The sequence below is a fragment of the Vanessa cardui genome, chromosome 1, assembly GCF_905220365.1.
Source record: "Vanessa cardui chromosome 1, ilVanCard2.1, whole genome shotgun sequence".
Lineage (NCBI taxonomy): Eukaryota > Metazoa > Arthropoda > Insecta > Lepidoptera > Nymphalidae > Vanessa > Vanessa cardui.
The window spans coordinates 438868-461918 of record NC_061123.1 but is presented as its reverse complement, the minus strand read 5'-3'; the positions used below and the strand labels follow the sequence as shown (position 1 = coordinate 461918).

At 34.6% G+C, this 23051-nt stretch overlaps 1 protein-coding gene across 1 annotated transcript in view; it reads right to left on the bottom strand.

The window, feature by feature from the left end:
- LOC124538452 (Down syndrome cell adhesion molecule-like protein Dscam2) overlaps positions 1 to 23051 on the bottom strand; it is a 48874-nt gene that overhangs the window by 11580 nt on the left and 14243 nt on the right. Inside the window, exons 3-20 of the mRNA XM_047115561.1 lie at positions 22847 to 22964; positions 22359 to 22569; positions 17566 to 17776; positions 7516 to 7669; positions 6376 to 6524; positions 5703 to 5793; positions 5330 to 5508; positions 5114 to 5259; positions 4887 to 5022; positions 4421 to 4540; positions 3854 to 4030; positions 3070 to 3214; positions 2568 to 2716; positions 1938 to 2139; positions 1221 to 1375; positions 894 to 964; positions 593 to 815; positions 177 to 304 (exon numbers count right to left, since the gene is read on the bottom strand). Coding sequence (XP_046971517.1) covers positions 177 to 304; positions 593 to 815; positions 894 to 964; positions 1221 to 1375; positions 1938 to 2139; positions 2568 to 2716; positions 3070 to 3214; positions 3854 to 4030; positions 4421 to 4540; positions 4887 to 5022; positions 5114 to 5259; positions 5330 to 5508; positions 5703 to 5793; positions 6376 to 6524; positions 7516 to 7669; positions 17566 to 17776; positions 22359 to 22569; positions 22847 to 22964 — 2765 coding nt within the window. The remainder of the gene's footprint in view (positions 1 to 176; positions 305 to 592; positions 816 to 893; positions 965 to 1220; positions 1376 to 1937; positions 2140 to 2567; positions 2717 to 3069; positions 3215 to 3853; positions 4031 to 4420; positions 4541 to 4886; positions 5023 to 5113; positions 5260 to 5329; positions 5509 to 5702; positions 5794 to 6375; positions 6525 to 7515; positions 7670 to 17565; positions 17777 to 22358; positions 22570 to 22846; positions 22965 to 23051) is intronic.

Here is a 23051-nt window from a genome sequence, read left to right as displayed (position 1 = left end):
CACCAACCCGCATTGGAACAGCGTGGTGGAATATGTTCCAAACCTTCTCCTATATATTATTAAAGCTATTTCGACACTACGAAGAGCAACACTAATAACTTTCAAACATCAAACTTGTTCTACGAATTTCTATACTTTTATTGATTTTTAGTGATACGCATGTTATTATTTATTACCTGATACATAATCTCATATCCCAAAAGGAGGCCACCTCGTGAAGCAGCTGGTGGCGGCTCCCACCAGACGCGAAATGACTGTGCGGACAGCGGCTCACAGCGGATATGTTGCGGAGGAGCATCGGGAACTGCATGATGTCATATATAATTAATAACATATATTGTATATTATTTGCTATGCAAAAACTATTAATAAAATCAAACGTGATGCCATCGTATCGAGGCGAGGATTATCTTTCCAAATAGATTCTTGTAATGTAAAAAATATAAAGCACAATAACACAGTAAATGCACCACAATTGGGTTATTGTTATGTGGTAATAAAAATATGGGTCTCTTGGTACCTTCAAACGTAGAGAAATAAAAGACTTGTTTCGCAATAAGAAGCTCAAGAAAAGCAATAAAAATAATCATACCGTCTTCGAGTGTAGTAGCTGCGAGTGGCGCGCAGGATGGTCCAGCGCCCACTGCGTTAAACGCGCGCACGCGCACCTCGTACCGCGCGTGCGCGCGCAGCGCCGCGAGGCGCGCGTGCGTGGCGGCCCAGCCGGGCACCGTCAGCGCCAGCGACGCGTTGTCTCCGCGCCACCATATCGCGTACCCGAGCAGTTCACCGTTCCAGGATTCTTGAGAGGGAGGCTAAAATATTTATTGTTATGTTTATTATAAGCGGATATTTCAAGTTAAATTGTAATTGCTGTTAAGAACTGTTACCACCTGCCACTTGACTAGTAGTTCCCCTGGTGCATCGGCTTGAATTTCAACGTTTCGAGGAGGCTCCGAAGGTGCTGTAAGTAATATTTTAGATAGGTTTATTTAGTTTATATATACTTTATTTTTAAACCTTATGGTTTATCAATAAACATTGTATGGTTGCTGAATTGCTATATTATTTTCACATCAGCAATCTAATTGAAAGACACAGTATTCTGTAATACTATAATACAATGAGTATACACATCTGTGTATTGTTTGTAAACAGGCACTGAAAGCTATATATTTATTTTGTCCATTGCTGTTTAATGTTTTTCTCTATTAATCTACCTTCTTCCAAAGTCTGCACGATGACGGATTCAGAATATTCACTGTCTCCGATATCGTTAACAGCGGCGAGCCGTAGCGCGTAGGCGGTTGCTGGTCTAAGCCCATCCACTCGGTATTCTAAGATCACTTCCGACTCTGGTTCCACGGATTCTTGCCTACAACATAAAAACAAATTATACTACTTTAACAATTTCAACTTAACATGTTTCATTAAAAAACAACAAGAGTTTGTAAATTTTCCACTGCTGGGTTAAGGCCTCCTCTCCCTTTAATGAAAAGGTTTGGAAGGTACTCCACCACGCTGTTCCAATGCGGGTTGGTAATAAATAAATAAATAATAAAGTAGGTTTCCTTACGACGTTTTCCTTCATCGACTCGGACGAGATGAATTTATAAACACAAACTAAGCTCATGAATAATCAGTGGTGCTTGACTAGGCTTAAACCCGCAATCATCGGTTAAGATACACGCGTTCACAAGTTTCATAGACTCTAAATTCCAGATTCTAAAACCTTACAAATTTAAAAGGTACTTTATATTGAAAGTTACAATTTAAATGCATGTCTAATAATATCAGTCAATAAAGAGACAGTATGGGAAAAGGATAATTTGAATCAAAATCAAAATAAACTTTATTCAAGTATGCTTTTATAAGCACTTTTGAATCGTCATTTTACAATTAAGTGAAGCTACCATATAGAATACTTTTAAATATACCTTTGTATGAGTAGATCTGGTGAGAGGTCCCTGGTGGGCGCGTCCGTCCAATCAGCAGCTCGCCTCGCGTCGCCCACCACGCGGTACTGTAGGCGGTAGGCTCGTAGGCGCGCGTTGCCGTCGTACCCGCGTCTCCACGCGAGGCGAGCTGCTCTTCCCTCACGACGGACTACGATCAGACCTCGAGGCGCCTCAGGGAACTCTGCATTTGCCATGAATATATCATTAATTATTCAATGATATTCCATAAATGTCACACTGTTGTGCAATTGTAGGCTTTTGATAAAAAGAGTTTAGAATCTGATTAGATCAAACTACACAACTCATGTGTGATGACTGATAAAAATTAATTTGCTATTCAAGCATTCTCAATCAAACAATAGTTACATTATTTTCCTTCATCGCTGAGAACGAGGTGTGGTGTAAATATTGGTCGTTTGTTATATATTAACTTGCAATCCTTGGTAAACATTAACGTGTTATCCAATTACATCATCATAAAATCAAGAAAAAAAGTGTATAATTGAAGTAGCTTATAACGATATATTACGATAAGTTCGTGTTTACATTTGTAAAGTGAGTAATATGAATGATATTTTAGAAATATTTGGATGTCTTTTTTCTTATTACCTTGCACAGCTAAATAAATAAGCAGCTCATCACGACCAAACGCGTTCTCAGCACGACAACGATACACGCCGGAATCGCGGCGTTGCGCATGCGCAATTGTAAGTGTAGAACTCGCACCGCTCTCTGACCTTTTCTCTGATACCGATACTCTGTAAAAAAATATTATAGTCATATATATAATTTACAGTGAATTATGAAATGATAAGGGTGTTTTCATATTCGTGGGTATAATTTGACGACCTCCATGGTCGAGTGTTGTGGACACCGGTTTTCATGGGTACACCACTCCGACGTCCCGGGTTCGATTCCCGGCTGAGTCAATGTAGATTATCATTAGTTTTCTATGTTGTCTTGGGTCTGGGTGTTTGTGGTACCGTCGTTACTTCTGATTTTCCATAACACAAGTGCTTTAGCTACTTACATTGGGATCAGAGTAATGTATGTGATGTTGTCTCATATTTATTATTTATTTATTTATTTATTATTTAATATCTTTAGTTACCTGTATGTGGAAAGATCTAGCCGTTGCATGTTGTGCGTCCAGTGTAGTTGTATGGGCGGGTCGCCGCGCGCCGCGCACGACAGCGACGCACTTGAGGTGCGACGTACGGACATGTTTCGCGATGAGAACTCAAAGTGAGCGGGCTCTGAAAACGTTAATAAATACTTTAGTTGTTTTTTTAAGTAATGTAATCTAAGACACCATCTTCTATCAAGGAGGTTTGGAATATATGCCACCGAATTTATAGTGGCTCCGACCCGCTGGTTCGACGACATTCGCAGGATCACTACTGGAGGCTGGATATGGGAGGCAGAGGACCGAGAAACCGGGGGACCTACGTTCAACAGTGGACAGCAAAAGGCTGATGAGGATTATAGTGAGTGTTGGTGAATACACGTAATCTAGTCCAAAGCATGTAGGCTTTTTCACGGTATTTTTCCTTATTACCGACTATGAGCTGAATTACAAAATAAGTCCTTAAAATTAATTTGAACTTGTTTCAATTAAATATTCGAAATTCGTAAAAACCGTTGCTGAATCGTCTTATTATTATAATAGTGATGATTTTGTGAAAATTAATCAGTGTCAGTTATTACTGTATTTCATGGGTTCATCGATGTAGAAAATGTTCATTAGTTTTTTATGTTGCCTTGAGTCTAGGATTTGTGGTACCGTCATTCCATATCACAAGTGCTTGAGCTTACACTGGGAACAGAGTAATGTGGTGATGTCCTAAAAAAAATGAATTGACAGTATTCTATATTAATAATTTATAAAGACATACCATTAACGGAAATAGTGATAATTTTCGAGAGTCCTCTGCCGACGTTGTTGTCAGAGCGGCACATGTACCGGCCTTCGTGCGCGTGCACCGCCGCCGCCGCGCTCAGGGAGCCATTGCTTAGAACTGATAACGGTAGCTCTATACGAGTTAGGGGACGAAAATCGCCTGAATTTGGACCTGGAAAATAATATAAATGACTAAACTCTACACTTCTCAACTAGGGAGATAGCAATATGTCGTAGTATTTTTTGTATATTAATATCTTATTAAATTCTAATTTTTATGCTATCTGCTATTAAACAACGCTTTATGTATTTGTACTTGAACACTGTTTCCAACAATTGTTTATTATGTTATCGATTGAGAATTTATTTTTTGCTTGAGTTCGGTATTATTTACTCAAAAGGTAGTATACGTAGTGAAACAAGCGTTAGTCACTTACTCCAATATTAATATTAACTACACACACACACACACACACACACACATACACACACACACTTATATATTATAGGATGTTTCCAATATAACGGCAATGGGAAAATAAAACAATTCTTAAATACACACCTTGTGCTTTTAACCAAGTAATTCTTGGTTCTGGATATCCCTTCGTAGAGCAATGTGTAAGTATTTGTGTCCCGAGAAGTACTGAAACATCTTGTGGCTCAAACACCCACGACGGAGCAACTGCAAGATGGAAGTAATTGTTTTATTATTATATTTTTTTTAATTTCACACAATAAACACAAATGCAAGCATTGACAAAGTGGAATATGATAAGAAATTCATTTACGTTGTGCTATAGCTCATGTAGCCTGTTTAATAGATCAGGATTACTACAAACGATTATGCTTTATATAATATTAAGGCACGATGTTTTTAGCCTATGACCTTTCTTGGAGTTTAAGTTTGCTTCATATCAAATTTCATCAAATTCGGTTCAGCGTTTGGTCGGGAAAGAGCAACAGACAGACAGACAAACAGAGTTACTTTCACATTTATAATATTAATATAGAATTTGTTGTGGTTGTACCCTTGACAGCCAGTCGTGCTGTGTGATTGACCTCAGCCGCAGTGTTGCTCGCGACACACGTGTACTCTCCACTGTGTTTCGACGTCACGTGCGAGAAAATCAGAAAGCTAAATTCATCCAAGGATTTCTCCTGCACCTGGAAATGTACAATTTGTACTTTAATACCTAGAATAAAGAGGTGGATAGATTTTTTTAAACAAAATCTTGATGAGTGAACTGGAACTAACCTGCAAATTTGTCGGAATATGTAGGCCGTCTTTTAACCAGGAAAAGTAAACAGGCTTGTCTCCAGACGTTATACCACACAAAACTTGAATGGAGCTTCCTTCTACTAAATCCGCAGGAAATGAAAACCCAGCTATTTTAGGTGGATCTGAAAAATAAAATCATTTTTGAAAATGGAATCATACACGATCATTATAAATAAGGTACACAATACTCACTTCTGACGAAGATTTGCACATCTTTTTGGGCATATTGTCCAGATGGTGCGGTGACCCTACAAGAATATACTCCAGCGTCCGCGGGCTCCGCAGGCCAAAGGAGAAGTTCTCCCCCACTCCCTGACAGTGCTCTGCCAGTTGATCCAACATCTAATCCTCCTCGCTGCCACCTTATATCACTATGAAATACATTACAATCATCAGATCTTTAGAAACTTTCTGAAACACAATTTATTAAAAAAATGACATGCTCTATATTATAAGTGGTAAATAAAAGACGAAAAATTCTGATGATAATGATAAATCTGTTACACTACCGAAATAAACAAAAACGAAACTTATAGTCTTACTAAACAAATGCACCTCCATCAACCTGATTGGAAATCCGGAGTAAGGGCAGAAGATTGTTGTATTCACACCGGCTACCACGCGTACTGGTCCGATGTTCCTGATTGACGGTGGTCCTGTTGAAGATATAGCTCAATGAGCTTGACGTAGATAAATAAAAAAAAAAATAACTAGTTACTTCAAATAATATTCAAAAGTTAAAAGTTAAATTGAAGCTCATAAAAAAGTCCTTTCCGCATTGAAAGCATAAGTAAGATTTTTTTTTATGTTTAATCTGAGTGTTGATTTTTCAAATTTATTACTTTTATCTAAGAAAACTTAAAAAACTATATTTTATGATCAGAATAGCTTGATTCATTAACACTAAACGTAACGCGTCTTAAATTTATATGTTTCAGTGAATTAATCAATAATCAAATTTATTTATTCAATAAAATTGCAAAGTATATTTTAGCAGTTCTACACAGAACCAGCGAAGAAACTGCTGATTTGAATAATTGGCTCAAAATGTATATAGTCAAACATAGATGTTATATAAATGATTATCAAAAATGAAATATTTAAAAATCCCATTGATAACATAACTAACGATAACGCCAACATAAGCATTGATTTTAATACTAAGAATGACAAAAATGTTATTATTTATAAAACTAAAAGCAAAAATTTTTTATGATTTAATTTTTGATATTATTTACCGTAAACATTAAGTCTCGTCGAGTGCTCCACAGCGCCCCTTGTATTGTGAGCGCGACAAGTGTAGCGGCCGCCGTCTTCAGGTCGAACAGATGTTATATTGAGATAGCTCACGACATCGCCATTGGGACTCATGAACTGTGAGATGCTTCTGTTTTAACGATAAACGAATGTACATAAATGTTAAATATCGCATTCGAGCAACCAACATAATTTAAAATATATAGTACCTGATTTTGTATTACTTTAGTCACTTTGTAGTAAAGTAATAGTAAGTCTAACAACTTTCCCACTGCTGGGCTAAGACCTCCTCTCCCATTAAGGAGAGGGTTTGGAACATGTTCCACCACGCTGTTCCAATGCAGGTTAGTGGAATGCACGTGTGTCAGAATTTCAATGAAATTAGACACATGAAGATTTCCTCACGATGTTTTCCTTCACCGCCGAGCACGAGATGAATTGTAAACACAAATTAAGCACATACATATACATATATAGTGGTGCTTGCCTGGGCTTGAACCCGAAATCATCGGTTAAGATGTACGTTTTCTAACCACTGGGCCGTCTCAGCTCACAAATGATAATAAGTTAAATAAAACAATTAAATTAACAACATGTTGATGTTAAATTGCTGCATAAAGCATCTTTTTTCTGAAGAGAAGAATATAGGTAAACTAAGTCCATGTGACATGATTTACAATCGATACAAGAAGGTAAGAGCCGAGAGCCCATGGTTAGAATGCGTGCATCATAACTCGGCGGTGAAGGAAAACATCGTGAGGAAACCTGCATGTGTCTAATTTTATTGAAATTCTGCCACATGTGTATTCCATCAACCCGCAGTGGAACAGCGTGGTGGAATATGTTCCACATCCTCTCCTTAATGGGAAAAGAGGCCCTATCCCAGCAGTGGGAAATTTACAGGCTGTTACTTTATTAATTACTTTTACATGAAGGTTTCTCCCGATATTTTCCTTCAACAGCGAGAAGAATTTATTACAAATCCAGTGCTTTTTCCCTAGCTTCGAACCCACAGTATACGACTAAGGTTAAAGTGTTGCTGATAATTTTGGATATGAGATTCTCTTATTTGGATATTATTTTGTAAAAGTAGTGTAAATAATAATTTCGAAAAGCCCAACCTTTGTGGTGTATTATGCTCCTCGACCACTTGCATGTCAAGCAGCCAAGTGAAGCGGGGCGGTGGTGATCCTGAAGCGGAGCAGTGGAGTGCAAGAGCCGGCCCCGGGTGCAAGGCCTGCTCGATAAACGTGTAGTGCAGTTCCGGGGCTGTGTCTGGAATATATGAACTGTGTTATAGTATATACGATTTAACATTTATGCTATGGTCAATATCTTTACAAAATTTACTTTTTCCAACAATTTTTTATTTATTAATTTCGAGAAAAAAATAATCAACTTTTTTTTGTTTCACCACAAAATGTAACCAACTTCTGTCTTAATTTCTGATACATTTTGAAAACTTTTCAGTTACGAATGATTTAGGTATGTCAGGATTGTAATTGCAGTATGATGAATTAGCTACTAGAATCATCAGACCAGTAATTCACCAGTTGAAAATTATATTAGTTACCGAGTTTAGTAAAGTAATAATGTTAGGCTAATGACAAATTGAAACGGCACAACACTAAAAAAATTGACATATCAATCCAATATTCCAATTTTGCGCATAAATTTTGTAATTAAATTTGTTTGTCATTAATTTCGCATACGGCTCTTCTCTGATTTTGTGTCCAGAAATCGAACAGCCATTAATCAAGACTGTCAAAACAGAATCCAATCAACGCCTCGAATTCTCAATAAACAAAGGACCAGCGACGTATGGGTCTCATTCATCATCCGATCACGGACACCGAAAAAAATACAAATATTTTCATCTTTATTTTTCTTAATTTTGTGTACGCGCGGACGAGACTTACTCTGCAGCCACTACGAATGAGCGTTCGCGTTACCACCTCACTCGTACTTACATGATAACCTATCTGTAAGTTTTCATAACTTACAGATATGTTATCTCATTAGATTTTATTTTTATATTACCTATTTTCATATGGGATGTATATTAAATACATATGCAATTTATTTAACTAACATTACATGATATAATATTTGTGTTTTTAAGTAGTATCTGCATTCCGAACCGGTGGTAACTCCACTTAATTTAGTTGTTCAAAAGTGCTTGAAAAAGCCTACTGGAATAAAGTGTATTTTGATTTGCACACTGATTTTATTAGCCAGTATTTGTCAACTGCCCTGTGTAAGTCCAGCTTCTATGAAGAAATCTTCGTCGTAGAGCACCATGAAAATATATTACCTATGCAAGTTTTCATTAGTTTAAGAATCAATAGTCCTAAAATTTGATAGTAAAATGAATTAAATATAGGAAAGATAAACATGGAAAACAAGTGTGAAGATACAATATAAGTATTTGATTAAAACTTGCATTGTCATTTCTTAACTGTTTTGGCACTATGCCAAAGATTTGTGTTTAAGTTCTTGTGTTATTTTTGCACAAGAATAAATAAAAAAAATAATAAATTGTTAATTGATAAATTGGCTCATGTTTGGTTTCTAAAGTTCCAATTTAACTATCAATATTGGTTCAATATCATTGTGGAGTAAAAAACATCGATTAACTGTCACTGGATTCTGAAAACATTCGTCGTTCTATGAAGATGATAACTAGTTTTTTAATAATCATTCAAGGGCTTTGTCAAAGAAGAAAAGGGAATCCTGCTATATTATTTTATAAATTTAGGCACATACCCTAAACCTATATAAAATTAAAGCTCATTCTTTTTATCATGGTGGAATGGAATTCCAATACTATAATACTCATTTAACGGGCGCAAAGAAAATAAATAAAGAAAAATATACTATCTTTTAAATAAAGAACAACTTCCACAAATAGTTTAACAATCGGCAACATAGCTCAAAGCATTACGAGAGCTCAGTAAATGAGCGTGACAGAGGAATTATGAGGCAGTAAATAACGGGGCATTGCTAGTGAGCTCTTTATTGCGGAATACGGGCTGAGTTGCCGGACGGGCTGACAGGCGATCTGTTTGAGCTTGGACCAAGTCTTGGTGTGCTTGCTTCCTAATCATTCATTGTTAATCCATTACTTTGCACTTCATTTTGTTGTTTGATTCTTCAACGCTCAAAGATAAACTGACTCATTAAATAAAATACACCAGCTGTAGGGCTTTGCGTTAATCTTGGTAGCCATTAGGTTTGAATTGTGCGTGAACCAGCCTAACTATAAGGGACATACTATCTTTATTTCCAGGATTTGTGGCACATTGGAGATGTATGGAATAATTAAAATATATTACGACACCAATTTCAATGGTGATGATAGTGAATTGGATTATAGTTAAATTAAGGTATGTCGTACAAAAATCAGTAAATAACTAATACCCAACTTTTTTGCATTGACTAGAAAAAAAATTGTACAGAATAATTATCCTTATAAATTAAATAAAAAAGTATATTATATAAAAAATATTTTTAACCTTGTTATTGAAAATCATTGAAACAAAATACCTACTGGAATCAGTGTGATCTATGTGTTGGGGTGATGATACAGGGTTATTAGTAATTCGACGTACATCCGCTAGGAGGTGATAGGGGTGACTATTTGCAATAATTGTGAAATAAATGTTCTAAATAAAAAAAGGATCTCTTCGTGAGGATAATTATAAGGATGGAATCCTGCATGATGCACTGTACAACATGCTGTGTGTACTGTGCTCTGTTGTAGAGTTATAGTTTTTTAGAGAAGACTCGCTTATTAAAACTTTAATTAGACTATATTACAAAATGTCTTACTTATAACTTAGAATTGAACTGTTTGTGTATTTAAATTTTATTTTAAACTTGTATTAAGTAAGTTAAGTGAGTAAGTAAGATTTTTGACATTGCATTTTTGTCAAATTTTGAAAAAACCTAAAAAACGTGATAACTCAAAAATGGTTCACTTTTGGATTATGCATATAGGGGTTAAAATTATAGCAAATAATCACCCCTTTCACCTCCTAGTGGATGTACGTCGAATTACCAATAACCCTGTATATTGAGTTCTCTATGTATTTATTTTAATGTCAATTAATTGAACTAATATATCAATTCCAAGTAATTCTGGGAAATCCGAGTTATGTTTTTTAAGCCTATTGATATTCGATCGATCATCGAGTTCTTTATATGCTCATTTTGTTTCGAAAATAAATTATAAAGGATATTCAATAAGTTGTTTTATTTGTATCGTTTTTCTTTTTTCTCCATACTTATGATATTACATTATAACGTTTGTAGCCTGTTTGTGGCGCGCGATATTATTTAGTACTAGCTGTGCCCGAGATCTTCTACGCGTTTGAATATAACAAAAATAATATTATTGTAGGCTAAGTTACTCCTTATTACAGTAAAAATCGAAAAATTCCAGAGATTCGCCGGAACAAACAAACAAACAGACAAACATTGTAAAAAATGTTATTTTGGTATATCTACCTTGTATACATACATATGCATTGAGTAAAAAAGGTCTCTCTTAATATTACAAATAGATGCTCCAATTTTATTATGTGTATAGATACCACGCTGTGAAACAATTCAATATGAAAATTTTCCAGCAACTTGCGCCGCCTAGCCTGGCCTGTTGCCCAGTTTCGAGTTCTTAATACTCCGAGCTCACCACAAATTTTGTCTGTAATATGATCTTGTCATCGATTTTAAATTGATGGACCCATTAATTCATGCAATGCTATTTTAAAAACATTTCTTTTCTGTTTCTTTTGCACTATTGAAAAAATATATCGAAGTAAAACTGTATAAATCAAAATAATTTGAAACCAATGATTATGTAATTACATTATATTCTTGTACATCACACATTTTAATTACGTTAATAATATTGAACCAAAATGGTGCAACGAAAGCTAAATATTTGTACCGAACAAATACTTAAATATAAAATTTCTTTCTTTCTCATTGCTAAATCATTCTTTTCTATGTTATGTTTGTTTTCATATTTTGTTATCAGTGCTATAATATAAACATATTTCGTTTTGCGTAGCTTTGGCAAACACTCCAAAAAACATTACGCTTAACAACGCTCATTGAGACATTTACGTGATATTTTGACCAATGCGCCACTTGGGATGTCAAATACTACATCCCGTACGTCTGCTGTTACCTTCGCTCATCACATATGGCGACAGAAAAGTTCATCAATACGAAAGTGTGAAATGAAAGAGCAGAGATGGTCCAACGGTTAGAACGCGTGCAGGCAAGCACCACTATATATGTATATATATATATATATATATATATATATATATATATATATATGCTTAATTTGTGTTTATAGTTCATCTCATGCTCGGCGGTGAAGGAAAACATCGTGAGGAAACCTGCATGTGTCTAATTTCATCGAAATTCTGTCACAAGTGCATTCCAACAACCCGCATTGGAACAGCTTGTTGGAATATGTTCCAAACCCTCTCCTTAGTGAAAGAGGAGGCCTTAGCCCAGCAGCGGGAAATTTACAACATTTACTTTACGTTACTTTTAAAGTATAATATATTACGATGAGTTTATGTACCGTTGGCTCAAACCCCTTCTTGATTTTTTTTAATACTTTGATATCTCAAATTATTACGTTTGATTATCATGGTAACGTAATATGATATTTTAATGGCTGTCGCTACAAGGGGATTATAACGAGAATCCATAAACAAAGATTAATTTGCATTTCATTATGTACTTAAAACATGGTGCTCTGTGGAGATGGAAAATTGGTACCCATATCTATCTGTATTTGTCTTAAAAATTCGTTTCCCAGTTTTTGAGTATGCTGATTTAAATTTATCGGAATAACTAATAAGCCTCAAACAGTTTCAAAACACTAGGTGGTAGGGCTTTGTGCAAGTCCGTCTGGGTAGGAACCACCTAGTACCACATCATCAGTTATTCTACCTCCAAATAACAGTACTCAGTATTGTTGTGTTTCCGGTTTCAAGGGTGAGTGACCCAGTGTAACTACAGGCACAAGGGACATAACATCTTAGTTCCCAATGTTGGTGGCACATTGACGATGTTAGGAATAGTTTAAATAAAACTAGTTATAACGGATTTTTAGTTTTAGTTATGACGGATTCGTTCGTGGTCACGGGTAGACTACTACCCGTGACCACGAACGCTGTAAAGTGCTCGAAACAAGAAACAAAAAATAATTAATATATGCGATTTAAATCCGTTATAACTAGTTTTATTTAAATGTGTAATAATCGCGAAAATTTAAGACAACATTAAGGAATAGTTAATATTTCTTACATCTTCATTGTCAATAGGCGATGGTGACCACTTACCATCAGGTGGCCCATATGCTCGTCCGCCAACCCATACCATAAAAAAAACAAACAAAAATGACACATAAAGTAAGTGTAAAAACGTTTACTTTAGACATAACATGTCATATCATTCACCCACCCAAATATATTTGAAGATATTCCCTGATTTTTTACTTTTTAATTAAAAACTTAACAATGTTCAATAAAAATGAATTAAAATGGGGCAATACTGAACCCAATATAAACACAATCATCGAAATCAGTTCGTAAACAACAAATTTATACAAACGAATTGAAAACCAATTTCATTTCAATTACCAAAGCAAAAACTGTGTAATCATAAAATTCAAATATGGAATCGTAATTTAATAGTTTCAATCGAAATATCCATTACATAATTTGTAATATCAAATTTTTATCGTCCCAATCTCGGAGCGGAATGAGTGACGTAAATAAATTATAAATTTCCAATGTAAATTCGGTCGTCCCAACCGTGTCACGGGTGACGCATGGCCTGTCCGGCGCTGCAGCACGCTTTAATCAATAAACGACCAATCCCTGGCCAGTACAATCGGATCTATATACGACTATTGCAATTTACATCGATTTTAAATTCGCTCGCCTTTGTTCGACGGCCTGACGTAATATGACGCCAAATGATTTGAATTAATTAATTCAAATTTGTATTATTGAAGGCCGAGAAAGCCAAGTGGTTAGAACGTACATCTTAACCGGTGATTGCGGGTTCAAGCCCAGGCAAGCACCGCTGAATATTCATGTGCTTAATTTGTGTTTATAATTCATCCCGCGATCGGCGGTGAAGGAAAACAACGTGAGGGAACATGTGCCTAACTTCATAGAAATTTTGCCACATGCGTATTTCACTAACCCGCATTGGAACAGCGTGGTGGAATATGTTCCGAATCTTCTCATCAAAAGGGAGAGGAGGCCTTAGGCAGTGGGAAATTTACAGACTGATTTTGTATTATGTATTTTTGTTCACTTCTAATTGTACTGTAAATTTAATTTGAAATTGTTGAATTTACGTACGATTCTTTGAAATGGTTATTTATCTAGCTTACAGATGTTTGCTCGAAACGGTTTCGTACTATTGTATATTTGTACAGACTTTCGAAGCGCTTTCTTAAAGTTGCATTCGTTTCTATAATAAGATTCTATAGCTCTTTTTAACTTTGCCTATTAAAAATTTAAAGCAATTTAAAACTCATGTTATTTAAATACAATTATTTATGTATGTAATATATCCTGCCTAGAAGTCATCAAGTGCTAACTCCAAGTTTTTTATCATTTGTATAATCTTGTATTCAATAATATGCCTTCTCTAGCAATATATTTTTTTATAAATCTGTGTGTGTGTGTGTGTTTTTTAAAAACATCTGTGAAATCTACAGTCTACATCATCATTTGTGGAACAGCAAAGTTAAAAATGTCAGCGGAATTTTATTATCTTAGTCGGAAACTTAGAGCTATAAACTTATCTTTACTTCTTGTGTACATACAATGATTATCATAGATTTTATTAAAGTGATCAACGTTACTGTCAATAAACATAACACATCAAGATTGAGAAGAACAGAATGTAGTATCAAGAAATGATCGGACAAATTGTGGCAATCGCATGGTGTTAGAAGTTCTTGTAAGCTCAAGGGCGGGGACCCTACTGATCTTTTACTATACGCCATCAGCAATACTAAGTATTGCTGTGTTTCAGAAAGAAGGATGAATAAGCGAAACAACACAGCGTCTTAGTTACCAAGTTTAGTGGCGCATTGACAATGCAAGGAATGATTAATTTTTCTTCAGTGTCTACGGATGGTTTACCATTAACCATCGTCGATTTCCACCTACCAATACTATAAAAAAATTCTACGGATCGAACCTAACTTGATGATATTTATCTAGGGATTAAATTCGAATTTATATTTAAAGTAAATATAAGATATCTGAGCCCAGTCCTGAGAAAAAATTGGCTTAGTTGGTGATATATTCGTCAAAGAAATCCGTTTGTCTGTGTTAGTGTTACACTTTCATATCCTGGATGTTTTTAAAGTAGCTGGTCCTTACCTTAAAGCGTGCTGGATAGCCGTCAAAGTGACTGCCATGGGCGGATAGGACGGTTAAATACTCAAGTCCATGGGATATCAAATTAGACTGTTAGGACATTTTTTTGTCTCATCACACATCACATATATTATAAAACAAAGTCCGCTAGCCGCAACTGTTTGTATGTATGTTCGCGTTTACCTCAAAAATAACGAAACGGATTTTTATGCGGTTTTTACTAATATATTAAGAATTTATTAAGGTTTTCTGTGTAAATAAGTTGAAATAGAACGAAAATTGATAAACATGTCGGAAAAAAGCAACAAAAATATGTATAAAAGGTAAACATACCTATATAAAATAAATAAAAATTTTAACAAAAAGAATAACCAACTTCAAACAAAAGACTATTTTGAAATAAATGAATTTGCACTAAAAAGTAATAAAATAATTGAAAAAAAAGATACAGACGAATTGATAACCTCCTCCTTTTTGCAGTCGGTTGAAAATAAGGCGTGCAAAGCCGGGACGAGCCGCTAGTATACGACACGAAATATAGTTGTTTTTATTAATAAGTACCTGGACTAAGATAACATTGTACTACATGCATAATGAAATTCAAAAACTAAGTAATATATCTTTGCATATATCGAATTGAAAACATTTTTGTGGCTGCGAGGCGATCTATTCATTTATTCCTATTATTTCCCGCTATCGTAATCCGATTTCTCGAAAGTCTAGAATTTATGTGACTAACATAGATCTTTCTCGACAATTCCGGATTGGAATATTAATATATTCTGCCATCGTTGGAAAATTATTAAGCCCACACATGCATTTGAAATGTTAGTATCGTTGTATTATGATACGTTGCATGCAAATAATAGCTTGATATTACTATTAGTATAAGATAGAAGTTTAACTATAAAAAATATTATTTTTTTATATAGGTTGGCCAAGGAGCATCTGGGCCACCTGGTGGTAAATCGTCACCACCTAGACAATGGCGCTGTAAGAAACATTCACCATTTCTTACATCGCCAATGCGCCACCAACTTTGGGAAGTAAGATGTTATGTCCCTTGTGCCTGTAGTTACACTGTCTCACTCACCCATCAAACCGGAAACAACAACAATACTAAGGACTATTGTTTTTGTTTGTCGGTAGATTATCTGATGAGTGGGTGGTACCTACCCAGACGGGCTTGCACAAAGGCCTACCATGAAATGTCACCATTTTAACGTATGTACTCTCAATTTGTTTAAAAACAGTAGAATAAAGTAACACGTAAAGACTGTTTTTAAAATAGTATACCTACATATAGAAAATAATAAATACATTACACTCATTCCAAGCGACGTAGTCGAGTTCTGAAGTGGTCGATCAAGTTCACATTATTTCTAACAACAAATTAATTACTGAATAAAGACTTTGAATTGATTTCATAAATTAGCCACATAGCCATTAGTTTAAGATTCAAATATATAATTTTCTCCGGACTTTTCAGGCTAATACGTCATAATTATAAAAATCTCAACGTTGCAATTAATTATAAGTTCTGCTTAATTAACAGATCACCTGGAACGCAACAGTGACATCCATACTAGTAAACGTAGTATAACAGTTAGGTACATATAGTGCGATACAACTTAGATGTAGCATCGGCAAATTCAATAAAACTGATTAATGTCGACTAACACAACCCTAATAGCTCCGTATCGCGCCATTCGACGCTATTCTTCGCTATAAACTCTCGCGTAATTTAAAACCGAGAAAGCTAGTGCTTGTAAATATTGATAATTTGGGATAGCGTACTTAATTCGGATGTCATTGGTTTTACGAATTTTGCCGATGCTACATCTAAATTGTGTCGTACTATAATATTTTGTCCTCTTCATTCGAATATAATTATACGGAAGAAAGAAAGAGAGAAACTGTGAATATTTAGTAAAGGCAGAAATGCAATATCAGAGATATTATTTTCAAATATGAATAATAGTAGCCGCATCAATTTCGTATTATAAAGTAAATACTTCCAAGTTCGTGGAAAATTATTCGCGAAAACTATGTACCGCTTGCTGAGAATATTCAGCGGAAATGTTCGAAGCTTTTCGGTAATTTTCCGATGTAAAATCAATTAATAGAGTAGTAAGTAAGGTCCGGTTTAATTCCAAAGGCTTTTTATTTTTATTCAGCGAATAAGAAGCTTAGTTTAATGCATTTTTTTTTCAAACGAATACATTTGAATAATTAATCCTGGATGGAACGCCTTAAATGAATTTCCAATCGGTAATTATATTTACTTACATCTAATTAAATACGTAGCATTATATATATGAGACTGGTATTTAAAAATACACTTAAATGTTGCATCGATTTATGACCACGATGAAACGATGTCTTCGCTAGCGTTTTATTTTAATACTAATTAATTACTATTACTTATTGTCATCAAATTACTAGTAATACTATTACTATTAATGATAATAGTAATTTGCCTCATTTATTGCCCAATTGGTCAAAAACATAATTTTAAAATACTGTAATAGTTTTTTTTGTTAAACGTGTCAGGTAACAAAGGACAAAAGCAGCCTGATGGTAAGTAGTCAACAGTTTCACCTGCTATCGTTCACCCGCTTACCTTTATTACCTTTTAAAGTTGTAGCTTAATCATTCTCCACTTATATGCGAGACATCGCACGCCCTACTTATATAACACGCAATGTATAGCATTCATTTGTAAGTAAACATTATTACCTCCAAGTCTCAGCTCCGCAGCAGCCTGTGCGCAATCGAGGTCCCTCTCAGCAAAGCATTGGTACATTCCGCGGTGAGCGCGCACGACGCCGTGGACGCGTAGTACCCTCTCGCCGCCCCCCACTGGCACCCCATCGTGCAGCCACCGCACTCGCGCCTCTCCACCTTCCACTGAGCAGTTGAAGGTAACGGAACTGCCTGAGTTGGCAACCTGTTAAAAAAACAAGCAGAATCTATACTTGCAGCTAAATCTTTGTGATTATTATGTCGGTATCTTATTTTGCTTTTCGCTCTTTCCAGGGAATTATAACTATGATGTGAACGAAGATGAAGCATGATAGTGTTATATATCTCAAAATGATGAAACGGCAAATAAAGAAAATTTCGATTGAATTATTATCATTTAAATTTGTAACAACACACTTATAATATAATATAATTATATTAATATGTCTATTATAAATGTCAATTAAAAGTGTACAGTGCCACTTTCAAATTAAAAAATTAAAGTAGCTATCATAAATTTATATAAAAAGCGTTATTATACGTAACTGTTATTATATTATAATTGGTATCTGCAATCAGTTGGACCATTATTTTGGACATCCATCAGCTTTAATAAAAACTATATACTTTAGGGAGAGAACTTCAAGGCAGGCTTTGTTATATATGCAACTTATTCAATATAATTTTGAACATGAAAAGTTATTGTTAAACTTAGTTTCACTGAGAGCAGTCACGAAGTAGTTTATTCGATTGACGTTAAGTTTCACAACTATAGAAAATATCTCGTAGAAGTTAATCCGAACACACTGTAATGGTATATCCGAATGATACGAAGGTCTCATATATTATTTGGCTCATGAAATTCAATGGAGTCGAAAAAAATATCCATTACTTGCTTCAGCCACGTGTTACAAGTCAATACAAGATCCGACTCATGAATAATTCAGAAAACATCACTTTACATCGGCGTCGCGAAGATCAAGTCTCAAAACGGATTAGCGATAGAGTGCAAGCGAGGCACTCCTTACGATAAGTTCATTGTTATTTCATTTAGAAAATCAATTGGTATATTAATCTTTATTTAATAAAGTAAGATGATCATATTTTTACATTGAATAAAGGGATTCTTGGTGTTACGGCTATGTGTAAGCCACCCAGTCATCAGATATTCAACCGCCAAAAAACAGTATTTTGTATTGTTGTGTTCCGGTTTTATGGGTGAGTGAGCCAGTGTCAGAGCCAACTACATGCACAAGGGACATAACATATTAGTTCCCAAAGTTGGTGGCGCATTGACGATGTAAGGAATGGTTAATATTTCTTACATCGACATTGCCTATAGTTGATGGTGACCACTTACCATCAGGTGACCCATATGCTCGAGCCGACTCATAAAAAAGAGGTTGTACAACTGCTCAAGATATACATATAGTACACAACTGTGGAACCGAATTCTTATGCTTTGTTTCGTCGCTAACTTACTGACTGACCTTATAAACGCTGTCGTAACAATTCTGAAAACGTAAGTAATTTACAGTTGTCATAATAATATAATGTATTCCGTGATTTAAGTTACTTATACAAAGCCATGAAAATAATTATTTCAATCAAATCAAATAATAAAATATTTAACTGTGAAATTTGCGAGAATGAACTACTGAAATAAAATATTATTATTCTATGAACATATAGGTTAGTTTGGTTTACATTTATAAGATGAGTTGTTGTGTAACTATTTGAATAAATCAAAATATAAAAATAAAAACTAATCAGACCTTAGTCAAATTTTTATGCCATTTCAAATCAATTTTATTCAAGTAAACTTTACAATGAAGCGTTTTTGAATCGTCATTAATTATAGTATTAATGACGCAGCTTCTAGCGAGAAGAAACGGCAAGAAACTCGCATAGTTGCTCTTTTCATATAAACAAATTTACAATGCTGTTATTTAAAGTAATTAGTATCCTATCATGGAACCCGAGCCTAACTCCAGGCCTTTCTTTCCAGAAAGTACCTTTTAATGAATAATACGATTTGTTTACCAACTCATTATAGGAAAAATCCTTATTTAATAATATACCCGACTTTAATAGTATACATTTATTTCAATCGATTGCACCTGTTTCCTAATTTTGCTTTTATTGAAATTTCGCTTCAACACATTAAAAGACTATTACCGGTGAAGCGCTGGCCATTACAAAAGTTTTAAGTAAGTTTACTCAGGAAAGCCACAGACGTTCCTCGTGAAAGCGTTTGTTTCAATTTAAATAAGATATAATTTAATTTTAATTATAATTAAATTTGACGACCTCCGTGGTTGAGTAGTGTGTACACCGGTTTTCATGGGTACGCCACTCTGAGATCCCAGGTTCGATCCCCGGCCGAGTTAATATAGAAAATTCATTAGTTTTCTATTCGTCTTGGGTATATTTGTATATTGTTTGTGGTACCGTCGTTACTTTTTATTTTCCTTAACACAATTGCTTAAGTTACTTATATTTCGATCAGAGTAAAGTATGTGATGTTGTCCAATATTTTTTATTTATTAATGAAATAAAATATATTGAATCATTGTTAAAATCAATTTTCATTAGAAGTTCATAAACAGAATCGTATTTAATTTGATTGTTTTGATCGAATCTATTTCGTCATTCTACGAATTAAACCGGTGGGACACGTTTCTTCCCTCATTTAGTTCATCCTTTGTGTTGAGTCAATTTGTTTTGTGTTTAGGTTTGTTATAACAAAATTGTGTTCACTTATGTCTCATAATTATTTTTATGCTTTTCGTATTGTGTGCTATGTTGCTCATTGTTGTCAACTAATTTATTTACCTTCTTCAAATCTCGTGTACGAATACTCGTATTATTTGTGCCATAATGAAACCATCATTGTAACGGAGTTTAATAACTGCGCTTAGAAACTCTTTTAGTATACACGTGGTATATATTGTATTTTAATATAACGTTTAATAAAACGTGACCTTTATATTACAAATAGGAATCGTCCCAAAACCTTCTTAAGAGGTAAGTGGGGTCTTGCAGCGCCTTTGTTCTTTGAGATATTGTGTCCAAATTTAAAAGTAACTACGTTTTACATTTCATGAAATAAAATAAAAGAATACTGTATAAATTTTCCAAAGCTGCTTTAACATTTATTAAATAATGCCCATTACTATTTTCTCCTTATACTCTTATCCTAACAATTCGTTCTCGTTCCCGCCCTCGTCTATATTCGATGAGCGCACAGCTAATACTAACGTCTCCAGATCTGCTCTGAATGCTTATTTTTCAATTTGCCACTTCGCGTCAGCGCGCCGCATGTCAAGGCGAGTCGGAGAAATCGGGTGTCGGTAAATTGTGCTACTTGCAAATTTGTGACGTATTTTAAAGATATCTTGTTCATTTCTTTCGTTCTTCTACGTTCTATAACTTAGAATAAGTTGTATCTTTCGACTGAATAACTTTATTCATTGTTACCATTTATTTATTATTAAATCGGAAAAGGTATTGATGTGAGAAGTACTCGCACGGCTTGAGTGTACGACTTGTATGCCGTGACGGCAAAAGGCAAAAGAAAAACTACTGAGTTTTTTGCCTTCCGTCCGTAATCTATTGTACGAACTGGTGGTAGCTTCACTAAATAGTATTTATTTGTATTTTGATTTTGACGCTTATTGGTATATACAGTGCGTATTCTATATAAATTTTAGACAAACTATTCATTGTTAATAAATAAAATCGTTTTTTCTTTTTTACTAATTTTAGGTAGGCATATGGGTAGAGTTGATTATACTTGAGCACATATCGTGTCTACATTATGAGGAGTGTAGTCATTTGTATTTTGTTCCTGTCATTTATTTTTTAGCTAGATAGAGAAATAAAAAAAGTTTGCAGCCATTAATTTCAAGAAATATATGGTATAATAAGTGTAAAACCACTAATGCTTCGCCAACTAAGCAATGTAAGATATTACGTCCTTGCTTATCAGTCTGACTCAGTGGTGTCGTACTCACTCAGAAGACCACATAAAAAATAAATCATTGTTGTTATAGAAATAACAGAACCTGTTTACTATGGAAACATTTTTTGGGACTTTTTGGCAATAAAGCTAAATGTCAATCATATCGTTAACCAATAAAATTTCCATCGTCACCACAACAGAAACCACAAAATAATATTCACCGTGTGTAACATATTCAACTTTTAATTAAACGGTGACAGCGGTGAAGGTCTATCTCAAGGGGAACATTGAAGGGAAAAGGTCAAAAAACAAGGACTTTAACTGCATGAAATATGCAAATTTTATGTGAATTATTTTCTATCAGTCCAACGAAAGTTTCAATGATAGGGAGATTATCATTGTAACTTTGAAAACCGGTAATAGAGTTACTACTTAGTTTTAAAAAGTATTCCAAAATGTTGTTTTACAATCAAATAAAAAAGTCGAAACCGATACAAAAATTTCTGAGATACAAAGAAAAACAAAATGAAAGAGCAGTTTCAAAAATTAATCAAAATCAAAATAAACTTTATTCAAATAGGCTTTTACAAGCATTTTTGAATTGTCATTTAACAATTAGATTCTACCGAGAAGAACCGGCAAGAAATTCAGTAGTTACTCTTTTTCAACATTTAAAAAATATAATCATATTAGTTAAATACAATTGTACATGTATGTAATGTATCCTGTCTGGAAGTCACACATAACAGGTATTAATTCCACGTTTAACTTGATATATATAAATATATACGTAAAGTTTCAAGATTGCACTATATCTACGTACTTGTAGCTGTGGGTGAACGCTGACAACAAGCCTAGACCGGACACGAAGCCTCGCGTCTCGTCTCTGCTCGCCGTATTGGTTGTGAGCTCTGCAGGTCCACACGCCGCTGTCTGAGATCTGAGCTCGTCTGATTACTAAAACTTGATCTGTCACTGATATCCTTATGCTGTTGGAAACAGGACTCAGGCGACCGTTTGCATGACGGAACCAGCTGGAAATAATAATTTTAGTTACGAACCTAACATACATTTCCTTCCAAACCCTATAAGGGTTTTAATTTATTTGAAGTAGAGCGAACCAATAACTATGATTCTTATAAAAAAATATAACAAAATATATTTTTTAAAATTAAACTAAATAGATTATTAACTTATATATAGAAATAGTTCATGATCAGTATATACCTAGTAACACTGCTAATTTTTGGTGTACTCAGAACAATCTAGATATTTTGTTTAATAATAAACTATTATGTATTACAAGCTAACCTATACGTGGGAGGAGGACTGCCAATCGCACAACAAACTAATCGGATGTCCCCTCCTTGAGGAACCGTCTCGTCTTCTGATATCGTGAGGATTCTTGGTGCCATACTTCCCGTAGTATCTGTAAATAATATTTATATAAAATATTCTTTTGTTCAACATAATGATTTTAGTGAAGTCTATCATATCAAGAACATAAATGTGAAAT